Raw genomic sequence first — 14,156 nt, forward strand, 5'->3', positions numbered from 1 at the left:
CTGCTCGTAATATTATTTTTACTTCCGTTTTTGTATATATAATTCTTGCTTCTAATAAACAGATGGTTCTATTAAAAATATAATTCTAATAGTATTGACTTCTAAGGAGCATATTTTGAAAAATAAACTGCTGAATCTTTATTTGCAACACTGTGCTTATGTTACCGCAAAGCTTATCCTCATTGTTCCATCGTTGGCGATATTCGCCGTCGCCAACGTGCAAAAGTCCAAAAATCTTCTCGCGAGCAATCGCCTAGATTTCTGCCTTATAAAATAGGACGGCTCGGAGAGGTCTTTACCAATACCGACAGAACTGCTGGTACTGTTCACCGGCATTTTGCACAGTCGTTTTGGTTTGGAGCTGATGCTAAATTTAAGCAACTATTTCTCGTGCTGAGGAAAGCGGCTTTAAGATCGACGAAGAGATGATGTGTATCGATCGGCGCCCCCAGCTTTATTGCCATTTGCACTTTTTCATGCTCAGGTCGACGGAACAATAGTCCCGTCGTGAACGATTGAAGAGGCTTCTATCACCATTCAGAAGGTTTGAGAAGTATTCCCTCCGCAACTTAAGTAGGCTCAGGACGTCAGTCACTAAGACACTTTGTGCCTACAGAAAACCGCCCGGGTCTTGAAAGTTGTTGTAGTCCCTCAAACTTTCTGGTACAGTTTTCGAGCATTTTAGCTCCAGGCAAGCATCTCAAGCTCCTCGTTTTCTATTACAAGCTCTCGCTTCTTCACGCTTTTCCTTTCTAAACTCCCAAATCGCGCTGCGCTCAATCGCCGCGTAGCTCTATAGATCTTGTAGTTTCTTCGATGGCAGTTTGGCATTCCTCCTCGTACCAGTTGTATTTTCGGGCTCGCCGAAACCCGATTTATTTTCAGCGCCAGTACACGGAGAGTGGTAAATGTGGCTGAATTGCTAGCGCATGTCGGCATGTTGAGCAGGAGTAAGTCAAATCTTCTGACTGTCTATTGCGATTGCATTTCGCTATATAATTAAGAAATTTTATTAAATTTCAGTTTAACTACTTTAAAAGTAAATGAGATGTTATACAAAACTAATTGTACATTTATGTTTGTAGATGTACACATATGTATGTATATATTACATGTATATATGTACATAAACGACAATCACGTCCGGGCTTTCCAATACCGAGTCTTGGCAATTCCGTTTTAAATGAAGTGAAAATGCGCCCCGTCTAAAACTCTTTAAAATAAACGCCATTTACGACTGTGTAGCCCACTCACTCAGACTCGAAAAAAAATAAATTTATAAGACGAGACGGTCTAAGCTTTGAAATGTAAAAATACAAAATCAGTTGCGGTCGATGGTCCCATCTTTTTCTGATAGTGAAATTCGCTTTATTTTTTTTACTATTTATTCTTTTGCTACGTGTTAAAAGAAAAAAGAGCTTCCACTTACCTTGACGAAAGATATGGTATATTAACACGTTCCCTGTCCCAATACAAAAATGCAAAATTGACCGACAAGTCCAAGTTTTTTGAATAATTTGTTTTTTTGTAGTCATAGGATAGCTTTAGTAATAATAATAATAAAAAAACGGATGTAGGGTATTTCTACCTGAAACACATATGGTCCATGAGTGTAGAGGGGCATTTTTGCTTCTGCACGTTTATGAAACACATGTGGTTCATATACCCCCTGACGCACATATGGCTCAGGAACGTATCAGTGTTTATCAGGCGCACATTTACTGAACCATATGTGGCTCAGCGGACAGGGAACGTGTTAAAGGTCTTTCAAAAGACAAGGATGTGAGCACAAAATTAAATGACGAAAAGCTATTCTAAAGTACCTGATCTCTTAAAAGGCGCGCCTAGATGTTGTTTTAAAATGAATCATTTTAAACTTTAAATTCTTTCAGTTTTCACTATTTTTATTCAATATACGGCTATTATATGTAAAAAATTACGTCATTTAAATATCCACCGTGAGTACGTCTAGAGGTAAAATTCGCCAAAAACTCGAATCGTGACTGCCTAATTGTTGAGTATCGACTTCGAAAGTTGTTCAGCAACACTTTGCGCTACAGCAGCAATATTCTCAACATAACGTCCAGTTTTTGGTCTACCAGTCGTTCATCCTCGACTGAACCGGTTTCTTGAAATTTTTTCACAAACCTTTGAATTATTTCCACCAAAAAAATTACGATCATTTTCATAATAATTTTCAATAGTTTTAACGCGTTGTTCTATCGGGAAGAATTGTATCTTTGACAGATTCGCCTTGATTCAAACACTAAAAGTTAATAAGATTAGGCAAATAGAAATGGAAAAAAACGCAAAAAATGGAAATGGAAGCGAGAATTTATTTTAAAATATTCAGTTAAGGAATAAAATAAGTCAAATCTGTAAAATGTGAAGTTGATAAAGCCGCATATATTTTTTTTTTTCTTGATTGAATGCCAAAGTTCTGGCTTTTTGTTATTGCTGCTTGTGTCTTTATGTTCCCTTTGAAATTTTGGCATTCAAATCAACAAATTGCAAAACCAAAATACATGTAAATATGTAAATGTTGTTTTGCTTTTTTATTTTTTGCTCTAGTTACTTCACATGGTATGGATTCGCCCTGGAAGAAAACACTCGGATTAGACCGAATTTTTACCATTTGTTTTTTTGTATATTTTTAAAATGTTTACCCCTTTTTTTATTAAATTTTTTTTTTTTTTTTTACTTTTTATTAAATTTTAAGCTTCTATCTTCTCTATACATACTTTAAATGTGAATGTATGTACGTTGTAAGCGCATCACTACGAAACGACAACACCAAATGACGCAAAAATTTGTATACATTCATATTTTCACCCAATGAAGATGAAGAAACATGCCTATTTTTATGATGGAACTCCCTTCCCACAGCTCCCAGGCCGCGCCACCACTCTCATTCATCACTAATAATCGAATATTTGCTTAAATTTAATCTAAAAAGTCTTAGTTTTTCCTATTTCCCACTTTAATAGCACGCTCTAGACTTCATAATCCGCATAAGTTGTTCAACTATGACCCAAATGCAAAGTTCAAAAACGGTTTGAGATAGAAAATTAATAAAAATAATTTTGCTTGATATTTTTCTGATTGGTTGGTTTGATTTTATTCAACGAGGCATAGCAACAGATTCCGGGTATTGTAATATAATATTATGGTTATTAATAAAAAATTATTTTCTGTGAAATTATTGTTTGTAACTCTTTTATATACATATCCTCAATCCCTCAAAATTACTCCTACGCGAGCGGGGCCGCAGGTTAAAGCTAGTACATATTATTCTAAATAAAAATATCAGTTCGGGCTCAACCGGGATTTGAACCCGGGACCTCTCGCACCCAAAGCGAGAATCATACCCCTAGACCATTGAGCCGCTTAGTATAAACTAATTTCCACATTATTTTGTATTTGTAGTAGCGGCCAAGCAGAGAGCTTCTTCCCAGAGCGAGTTTTGTATATGAATATGAAGATTCTTTCAATTTTTTTTTCTTTTTGTAAACCTTTATTGAAATTTTGTCTATTTAATAATACATCGGTAAATTAGTGAGCGAAATGTTTACATATCAAAAAATAAAATAAAATGTTAAACATTTAATATTAAAAACTAAATAGAAAACGATCGTAAGTACTGAACCAAGCGAAAAAAATAACTAAAACTGTTTATTTATTTATATGGAATATAACAATAAATGATTCTACTTATGCAACACAATTAAAACAAGTGCCACCAAAGGCTATCGACCTGAGCAAAATTGTAAAAATTATCACCAATGAGCGAGCAATGAAGTTAAAAAAAATAAAAAATTATTTATAAAGAGACAAGGAATTTAGTAAGCCTAAATAAGCCAATTAATTCAAATTCACAGATGTTAGATTTACAATTAAATAAAAATTGTCAAAAAACAAAAAAAAATGTATATTTTGCAATCTAATTTGCCAATGTTATCCTGAATTTGCAATAAAGTTTTGTTTATATATTTAATATAAAATAAAATAGAATGTTTATTGTCTAAAATAATTAGAGAAATAAAAGTAAAACTACTAAAATCAATCTCGATTGTAAATATCGGGAATATCAAAGTAGTTGTAGTTATAGCAGTTATTGGTAATTTTTGTGTGCTATCAAATTCGCTGCCTATACTTACGCCGCCGTAGCCGAATCGGTTGGTGCGGGGCTACCATTCGGAATTCACAGAGAGAACGTAGGTTCGAATCTTGGTAAAACACCAAAATTAAGAAAAAAACATTTTTCTAATAGCGATCGCCCCTCGGCAGGCAATGGCAAACCTCCGATTGTATATCTGCCATGAAAAAGCTCCTCATAAAAATATCTGCCGTTCGGAGTCAGCTTGAAACTGTAGGTCCCTCCATTTGTGGAACAACATCAAGACGCACACCACAAATAGGAGGAGGAGCTCGGCCAAACACCCCAAAAGGGTGTTATATACATATAGGTAACATATAGAAATTCCATCAGATTTGTCTAATCTATACGCTGAGAAGGAAGCTTTTCGATAAACTTCGAGCATATAACACATGGACTGAAAAGTCCCGGGCCTAACAAAGAAAACAAGTTTTTTTTTGCTCAAAATTAGCTTTATTCATCAACGTAATTTCATTCAAAAACATCGCAATCATTCCAGCGCCTCTCTAACATTTAAATAGTACTTTTGTAGAACGATTTATCTTTTGCCTCAGAATTGGTCTCAGTTTCAGCGAGCATTTGCTTTAGGTCTGCGAACAGCCAGTAGTCACTGGGAGCCAAATCTGGCGAATACGGTGAATGTGAAAGCAACTCGAAGTTCAATTCATGTGGTTCTTGTGTCATTAATTGTGACGCGGTGCCTTGTCTTGATGAAGCAAAACAGTGAGCAAACGCGGCACGCACTTTAAACAGAGCTCTCTCATAGTCAAATGCTCATGCAATATAAAGCCATATTTTGATATCTTTACGATGTGAGTTAAATCACGCAACGCAACTTCAATTCGATCATTCAAAACGATTTTGTGAATTGTTTGATGTTTTCTGGTGTTACCGGCGGTATCGCTACCACCACGACCACGTTTGAAGTCAGTCAACCATCGTTTTATTGTTGCTTCTAGGAGTCCATAACACTTTGCAAACCACTGCTTAGCTTGAACAGTATTTTTTCCAATCAAGAAGCAATGTAAAATTAAAACACGAAATTCTTTTTGGTCCATTGTTTTGAAAATAATAAAAGAAGCGTTAATCTTAGCACAATAACTCACGAACTAATGAATAGAATATCATGAAATTTTAATTATCTGAAAACATTTCAATCCCATTTTATTGTTTCCACTCTACCCACCTTCGGCTTCGTTGCTTGGGATCGTTGGCTTCTTGTACAATCCAAGGTTGACTAGTTCTTCCAATGCATTTTGGTAAATTTTATTCATCAAAGCTGATTGCAAATTGACGGTAAACACAAATAAACGACCAAATGATTTTTCGGAGAAACATCCACAAAGATGAACCTTAACTGGATTTTTAACAGTTCATTGAAGTTGTCGAATATCAGCAGTACACCAGGACCAACGCATGCAACTATTAGCCCAAAAGGAAGATTTGTCCGTGAATACTACGTTTGTCCTATTCTACTGTGAATTTTCCTTAGCCTAAACAAGACTTTTTTCAATGCGTTATAATAAGAGCAGCGGTTTTTAGAATGTGCGTCATTTGTAATTTGGGGCCTTTTGTACGTAAATGCCCTCGAATCGTATCTTTTGATATATTAACACCACTTTTCCTTAAAACTCACAAGCAAATCAATGATTTTCAAACCTTGCTTTGAAGAAGTTGTTTTGTTTCCGTATAAAGTGCAATTCACACAAAGAATATTGCCGACAGACCATTCACGTCGCTTGGAATACGGCCAAACAGTCGCTCGAATGATTGACACTGAACCCAATTTTTGGAAGCAAGTTTTAATGACTGTCGAGGCACATTTTAACCTCTCTAGCAGGGTGAATAAACAAAATTGCTGCATTTGGGGAACTGAGAATCCCAAGAAGATTCATGAAACGCCATTGCATGACCGGAAAGTAACTGTTTGGGCCGGAATTTGCGCCAAAACCATCATTGGACCATATTTTTGCCGAGAAACGAGACGGTCGATGGAAACCGATAGCGATGGATGTTGGCTCATTATGTCTGCCCGCAAATGCGTGAGAAAGGTTTAGACGGTTACTGGTTTCAACAAAACGGTGCGCCATGCCACACTGCGAATGCAACAATTGAATTTCTGCAACGAAAATTCCCGGGACGTCTAGTGTAAAAAAAGAGGCCCCCCAGATAACCTGACTTAACCCCCCCGGACTTCTTTTTGTGTGGTTATCTGAAAAGTAAGGTTTACGCCAACAAGCCGCAGACTATTGACCAGCTTACGGCAAACGTTCGTGCCGAAATCGACGCTATAAAACCCGAAATGCTTGACAAGGTGATGACAAACGCAGAAAAAAGATCGGAGTGTGTGATTGCTAATAACTTGATTGATATTGTATTCAAAAAATAGTTTTAATAAATTGTAAATAACCCAACCAAATAAAAATACCTCACAAATCAGTTGTTTTTTTTATCAAAGTTATTCAATGTTTTCATACCGACATAAAAGATGGCGTACCCTGTGCATAGGAACACTGCCTCAAATCGTTTTTCATACGGAGAACTGATTTTGTAATGCTTACTTACTTTTGTGGCGCTACTACCGTGTGTCGGTTAAGGCCGAATCCAAAATGGCGCGCCAGCTGTATCTGTCCTGCGCTCGTTGGTGCCATTTGGAAATCTCGAGTGAAGACAGGTCCTGCAGCACTTGGTCCTTCCAACGGAGATGTGGTCTTCCTCTTCCACGCCTTCTTTATTGGGGTACTGTGTTGTAAATTCGCCTTGCTGGTACGTCTTCTTTCATATGGGTGGCATGGCCAAGCCAGCGTTACCGCTTTATTTTTGCAAGCTTAACTATGTCCATGTCTCTATACAGGAGCTCTACAGCTCGCTGTTCCACCGTACACGGTACTCCTCACCAACGCGGAGGGGGTAAAAAATCTTACGTAGAATTTTTCTCTCGAAGGCTCCCACAGCTTTTGCATCTGCTGTTGACATCGTCCTGCGCCATATGTTAAGACGGGAATGATGATAGTTTTGTAGAGTGCCAGTTTGGTCCTTCGAGAGAGAGCTCTACTTCTCAATTGCCTACTGAGCCTCAAGTAAAACCTGTTGGCTGAGTTATTATCCGTTTGATATCCACGCTAAAGTCATTTCTGTTGTTAATGATGGTCCCAAGGTAGACAAAGTCCTTCACAACTTCGAATTGTTGGTTGTCAACGCTGACATATTGTCCAAGACGCGAAGATTCCTTGTGTGTTGACAGCAGGTACTTTGTTTCGCCCTCATTCACCGCAAGACCCACATCACTCACCTTTCACTTTAAACTGGAGTATGCCGAGCATGCCAAGCATACTGCATCCTGATTTTGTAATGAGTTCTCACAAAACTTACAAATTTCACAACGCGTATTGCGGAAAGGATGTTCCAGCAGAATTTACATTTTTTTATAAAGGAACTCTAAACTTTTATAAGAAACTCTAATTTTGCCGATCACGCTTCCATTAGACAGACTGTAGAATTGAAATTGTCTAGTTTGTGAAATATGACACCAGAGTTGGGCATGATTGGTTGCTTGTTTTGCTCATTCGCAACCCTTTCAATAGGTAGATAGATAGATAGGTATATTCGGCTTGCACTTCGACCTCATGGTCTTTTGTGCCCTCTACTCATGACAGTACCTCATCCAAGCCCGATTCCCTTATTAAACTCAGGATAGAGCTGCAATTGGTTAATATGTCTCAACTTTCTCCGCGCTATAGTGCTGCATTTTAGCAGAAGGTGCATTGGAGTCTCCTGAGATTGGTCACAGAAACGGCAAGATTCCGTAGACCAAATCCCGAGTTTGCAGTTACCTGTAAGGATGCCCGTGAGCATTTTCAGATTATCCTTGGGGAGGGTTATGAGTTTTTTAAACCTCTTTTGGTTGTACCCTCCCAGTAAGGATTTCGCCTGTCTTAGAAATAGAATTGTCAAATTGATCTGCCCACCAGATTATATTAAATTATGGGATAGACAGAAAGTGGTTTTAGTCGCATTTTCATGCAATAATATACTCAAATTTTTTTCGTTTTTTTTTTGTGTTTAAAAAAGTTGTCAGCTTTTTGTGTTTAGCATTTTTACGCTTTATTGACATTTTACCGACTTTTAATATGCGTTTGTCTTTCTGTTTTGTTTTATTGTTGGTGTTCATTCTTTTATATATATTCTTTTTTGTTTTTGATTTTCCATTAAATAAGAAGAAAATGCGTAAGCAATAATTCGTTTGAGTTACACTTTTACAATGTTTAAAGCATTTTATGAAATTTTTTATTTGATTAATTTATATTTAATCTTTAGTTTTAAAAATATGATCCAAATGCATTCATACATTAATAAAGTGATTGTTAAATCAATTATTTTTAACATAAGTTTATATGATTAAATATGGAAGAAAATTAATTCTCAATATATGCCAATGGCTTACAATAAAAAAACCAAACATTTGCTTTCGTTTCTAAGAGCATTTACGTAGGTGAATAAATATACGTTATTCCTGATGCTATTTTGCTTTAGTGTTTAGCAGTATAATTGCTTTTCGTTTCTTTAACTATGTTTGTAACTTTTGATAATAGAGAAGCAGCGTAGATTTGATAAGAGAAACGAGTGTTACAATATGACGACCAAAGCCGATCATACCAAATACCAATGTATTTTTTATTGTAAAGTATCACAAATGAAAGAGTACGAAACAACAAAAAAAAAAACATTCGTTGCAATTATTTCCATAACAAAAGTAAAGTAACATTACTTTCAACTACCGAGAAGTTTGTAATTAGTTATTAATTCTTATTTTCCGGATATATTTGGATAGTAAAATACATTTTAAATGTTCCGCCGATTATATAAAGCTGGGAGCTGTAGCTTTAAAATGCCTACTTTGGACGAACGCATTTTTAACGAATTGATTTACAATCCATGCAGTCTTACGCCATCGACAACTATCCATCTTTAAAACAATGGGTTTTTTATCTACTTTGAATTCGAATTTTTGCACAAATTTTAGTTAGGCATTAACTTAGTTTAAGAGGTTACATAACGTGGCAACCTTATAAATAAACAAAAAAAAAACCTTTCAGCATATATGTTTCAAGTTAGGTAACTTTGTGTATACGTATGTAAATGTATCACGCACTCACCACTTAATCAGACTAATCGACTTCAGTCTGTACATATTTTGTTGTGTTCTTTTGCAGTCGGCGGCCAGAAGTATGCTGTGTAAATATTGCTAAAATATAGTAGTATATTTTCAGTGTCATTAGCGGGTGAATGAAACGTAATGTTGATGTGTTTGTGTATGTAGTTTGTGTACGTTCGATTAGTGTTCTGCGTCTATATGTATTAAGTGGTTGCTTGGTAATTTTGTGAACGAAGGAAACTGCTCTATGTTGTCTATTTATTTATTTATTTTTTGTTTTTAATATCTCGATATTAAAATGCTATCGACTTTTATATATATAAAAAAATCAATTCAAAATTACTTTACGCTTACTTTTAGCAGCTGTTATTTAAATGTTCATTTGCGTTAGTAATTCATTTACTGTTTCTATGACTTTGTTATAAATTCAACCGAAATAATAAAATCAATAATTTCATATAAGTTTTCTCATATTTAATTGTAGCAATAATATAATTATATATTTATGTTTACTTTTCATATTTTTTGTTTTTCGTTCGTTTTATATTATAATTGTTTTTCTTTTTTTTTAATTTTTTATCTTCATCATGTTTTGCCCAACTTCATTACTATTTTCATTTTTGTCTGACATGGCGTTAATGATTTCCGTTAAACGAGTATGACGCTGATCATTTAGGCTCCATGTTTGTTTCTTGTTTAGAAGAAAGGCGTTGAGATGAATTTAGCTTTACTCAATTTATTCGATCACTTTCAATACCTTGCCAATGGCAATAGTTTTGTCTAAAAATAATGAAAACAAAAATATTGATAATTTCAAGCATTTAAAAATACATTTTCTAGACAACTCACTCTCATCGCGAAGTGTAAATCTTCCCATTTGTGGGAATAGCTTAAATTGCTCAAGGCATATCATTCCGGAACATTCAATACGCATAATTGCCACTTGGTCTTGTTTAACAAACCTAGGACGTGTTTTTGACTTTTCTCCTGTCTTTTTGTCGACCAAACAAATTAAGGCCTATAAAAAGGGAATCATTGAAGAACAAACGCATATTAAATTAGCAAAAAACTGTTTCTTACTTTCACCGTAATCTCTTCAGCCGCACAGTGAATGTGCATAACCGCCGAATAGCCAGCGCAAATAATAGATTTGTGCTCTAAAATAACCACTTGCGCGTCGAAAACTTTGCCAGTTTTAATAGGATTGGTGGCATCGCACAAAACAAAACCAGGTGAAACATCCTCCTCTTCAATTCCCTATACCGAGAAAATAATTGAGAAAAAGATGTAAATACTTTGAAAGAACTGTGAAACTACAACAATAAAATGTTCAGCGTACCTTCAGTTTGACTTTAATGTTCTCGCCAGGACCCACAGATGTAACTTCATCGTCATCTGAGAATAGTTGATCCACAGAGACTTGTGTCTATAAAGCAAAGTAAAATAGATCGAATGTAACTTTTTTTATTACATACTGCAACAATAAGACTTACCCTATTTGGCATGACCAATAAGTTTTGTCCCTTTCGCGCAGTTCCTGACTCTACTTTCCCCATTACCACTGTACCCATATCCTTATATTTGTCAACGATAGGCATAATGAATGGGCCCTCGGCATTGCGATTAAGCGAAGGCAACTGGTCAATGAATGGTATAAACGCCGGCCCTCTATACCAGGGGCAAATATCGGCTGGTACAGGATCACGTAAGCCGGCGCCGCCCAAACCAGAGCAAGGCATAAAGGTTAAATCCTTTGAAGGGTTGAAACCCAATTTTTTGAGGTATGGTAAAATCTTGTCCCTACATTCGTTGTAACGTGTTTCATCCCAATTTACAGTCGGATCGTCCATTTTATTAACCAAAACAACCAAATGCTTAACACCAGCTGTCTTAGCCAACATAGCATGTTCACGCGTTTGTCCACCCCGATCAAACCCAGTTTCGAATTCACCTTTTCGAGCCGAAATTACCAACACTGCCAGATCAGCTTGGGCTGCACCACCAATCATGTTGGGCACAAAGCTTTTGTGCCCAGGCGCATCCAAAATTGTGAAATGTTTGCGCTCTGTTTCGAAGAAGGCTCTGCCCACTTCAACAGTTTTGCCCTTGTCACGTTCCTCCTGATTAGTATCCAATGCCCACGAAAGGTACCAACTTTCTCTTGATTTTTCTCGTGCCTCACGTTCGTATTTTTCGAGAGTACGCTTGTCAACCATACCCGTGAGATACATTATCTGGCCACCAATTGTTGATTTACCAGCATCTATAAATTATAGTGTGAAACAAATAAACTTTCTGAATGTATCTAAGTAGTCAAGTTAGCCGCATACATACCAACATGTCCAATGAAGACAACGTTCACATGTTCTTTTTTACTACGCGATTCTTCAACCTTGGGTGTTTTCTTCTTTGAGACCTTTGGCGTAATATCATTTTCAATATCATCAATAGCTTCGTCAGGTTCGTCGTCGTCTGGGGTTATGACAGGATCATCCTCAACGTCCCAACTATCAGCTGGATCGTTCTCTAAAAAAACAAAAACATTACCATGTCATTATCCATTTATGCGGGAAAAGTGTATAAACTGAGTGCCATTTATTTAAGCATAACTTTAACGCGTCGGTGGTTTTCGTTATAAATTACAATTCAACTTTGTGATTATTAAAATTATTTAACTAACTTCTTCGAGACACACGTGGCATTATTTATTTCATGTGTGAAAACAAATTAATTTAAGAAATTATTTTAATGTAATAAAATTCTTTATTATCACTAAATTAAAAATTATACGAAACAATTATTCCTTGTGCCGAGTTGTACAAATAAAATTTTCGAAAGCTTTGACTGGCCACATGCAACTATCCGCTGACTAACAAGAATAGCTCGCTGCTTCGAGTTGCTAACAGATAGACAACCAGTACTAACAGGTTAAGAGCAGTTAAAACTGCAAGCCGCAGAGTCGCGAAGTTGGTAAAAACATGCATCAAATAATTGGTATTGTATTATGCAGTAACAAGTGAAATATTTTGGGAAGCTTTTCGTACATAATTTCGCAAAAATAAAACAAAAGATGTAAATATGTATAAAAAAGAAAGTTGTCTATATTGAGAGAGCTCTGTTAAAAAGTCTGCTCACTTGGATATATCGTAGGTGCACATTGACTTGAGCAAAAATTTAAAAATTAACACGTCGGAATAGAAAATGAGATTTTTTAAGGAAATTTGTGGTAGAAAGAGCCAACTTGAACGTACATAAAAATGGTAAATAATAAAAACGAGTACGTGAAAGAAAGACAAACTCACTATTTCGTGTGAAGTTAAAAATAGATGGAGAGACTGTCTGCACATGCTTAGCTTACTAATAGTGCAATATTCTATTATTATGGTAAAAAAATTGCAAGATGCAAGACATACATTTCGCATACATTGTTGGAGGTTATGTTCGAAGTAAAATAAACTAATACATAAATGTGGTATTTTTAAGGTTGTTAAGTAAAGCAAATAACAAAATCAAAAAAAAAAAGCATGTGTAGCAAAAACTGCTTGCAGCCGGTGCGTTCCTCTAGATAACAAAAACATACATACATATACATATAAGATCTATAAGCAAGCATGTTGGCGATGTTGTGTTATTAATGTAAATATTGTATATGTTAACCTTATAAATACGTATTCTCGCGAAATTTTTATAAGCAGAATAAGGGAGGCATGAAAAAACAAATTATGGGTTCGTCCCTCGAAAAACAAATAGTACGAAAGATGTAAAAGTGAATATGTACGGTGTTTTGCTTATTCTTTTTGAGCCGATAGGGTACTTTACCATTGTTGGCAGCGATTTTGTCTGCGGTGTTAATGTTTTCCATGGGTGCTGCAGCCGAAGGTGTGGTCACAGGTGATGTTTGCATGGGAGAATCAGATGGAGTATCGGTTGCTGCTCCAGGCGGTACCGCTTGTAAGGCAGCGGCTGCGGCAGTGGCATTCAATGCATTTGTAGAACCGCCTGAACCGGCAGAATCTGGGGTTGTGGCGGGAGTGGCACTACCAGACTCCGGCAGCGATGATGCATCCATTGGTGCAACGTTCGGTGTGGGCGCAGCTGTTGTTACTGAAGCCGCCGCAACTGCTGCCGCACTAGCTGCAACGCTGCTATAACCGTAACTTGGTACAAATTCGACAGCGTTCACATTAAGCGTCGAAAATTTGGTAGCCATCTCAGTGTTTTCTTGAGCCATATTTGATATCTAGTATATTTTTGATTTGTTTAACTCTATGAAAATTATAAGTCCACTCAAATTTATCAGATTTGCTCAATGACAACTGTGTTTTTTTCACCGATACACTTTTGACTCCACCACGTTTACCACCAAATTCGAGGTACTAACATATACACAAGTGACGGAGCCGCACACGTTTTTTATATTTTCTTTTGTTTGTTTTTTTTCTTTTCTTTTTCTTTGTAAAGTAAACGCTTTCCTTGAGCTCCGGTTATTATCTCCTAGGTTCCAAAATCTCTTTACGTTCACTACTTGCAGCTCGGCAAATCACGTTTTTCTTTGTCACTTCTGCCAGCCGAGCCCTGTCTTGACGTTTTTGTCTATGACAAACTTTTCAAAAGCAGTATCTAAAACAAAGTGAAGTGAAGTAAAACTTAGTAGATACTGTACAGGCGATTATTGTGTATTATTCGCGTTACAATACAGGTATGCAAAAATCACAAACCTCTGCGGTAACACGAAATCGGTTAAAATGGCCACGCATATATGGAAAATTTACCTGTTCCGATGTAGCAACTTTAATGGAACACGGTGGTATATGGAACATTCTATTATTCAATAGGGTGATTTTA

General features: G+C 36.3%; 1 protein-coding gene and 1 non-coding gene across 3 annotated transcripts; both read right to left on the bottom strand.

Annotated features, from left to right (window-relative positions):
* Positions 1 to 3,313: 3,313 nt before the first annotated feature.
* On the bottom strand, positions 3,314 to 3,385 carry Trnap-ugg (transfer RNA proline (anticodon UGG)). Its single transcript has one exon. It is a non-coding gene; the product is annotated as a tRNA-Pro (tRNA).
* A 6,176-nt stretch (positions 3,386 to 9,561) lies between these two features.
* On the bottom strand, positions 9,562 to 14,118 carry LOC128863175 (eukaryotic peptide chain release factor GTP-binding subunit ERF3A). 2 transcript variants are annotated; one of them, XM_054102176.1, is made up of 8 exons: positions 14,030 to 14,118; positions 13,131 to 13,931; positions 11,646 to 11,837; positions 10,805 to 11,574; positions 10,651 to 10,737; positions 10,392 to 10,568; positions 10,161 to 10,329; positions 9,562 to 10,091 (listed from the first exon to the last, which is right to left on the bottom strand). In XM_054102176.1, the coding sequence occupies exons 2-8, from the start codon at positions 13,540 to 13,542 to the stop codon at positions 10,048 to 10,050; spliced, it is 1,851 nt and encodes a 616-aa protein (XP_053958151.1). In that variant the 5' UTR covers positions 13,543 to 13,931; positions 14,030 to 14,118; the 3' UTR covers positions 9,562 to 10,047. The 2 variants fall into 2 exon arrangements, with proteins under 2 accessions (XP_053958151.1, XP_053958150.1); XM_054102175.1 differs by having other exon boundaries at positions 13,131 to 14,077.
* Positions 14,119 to 14,156: the final 38 nt, after the last annotated feature.

This window comes from Anastrepha ludens, chromosome 5 (genome assembly GCF_028408465.1).
Source record: "Anastrepha ludens isolate Willacy chromosome 5, idAnaLude1.1, whole genome shotgun sequence".
NCBI classification, from domain to species: domain Eukaryota; kingdom Metazoa; phylum Arthropoda; class Insecta; order Diptera; family Tephritidae; genus Anastrepha; species Anastrepha ludens.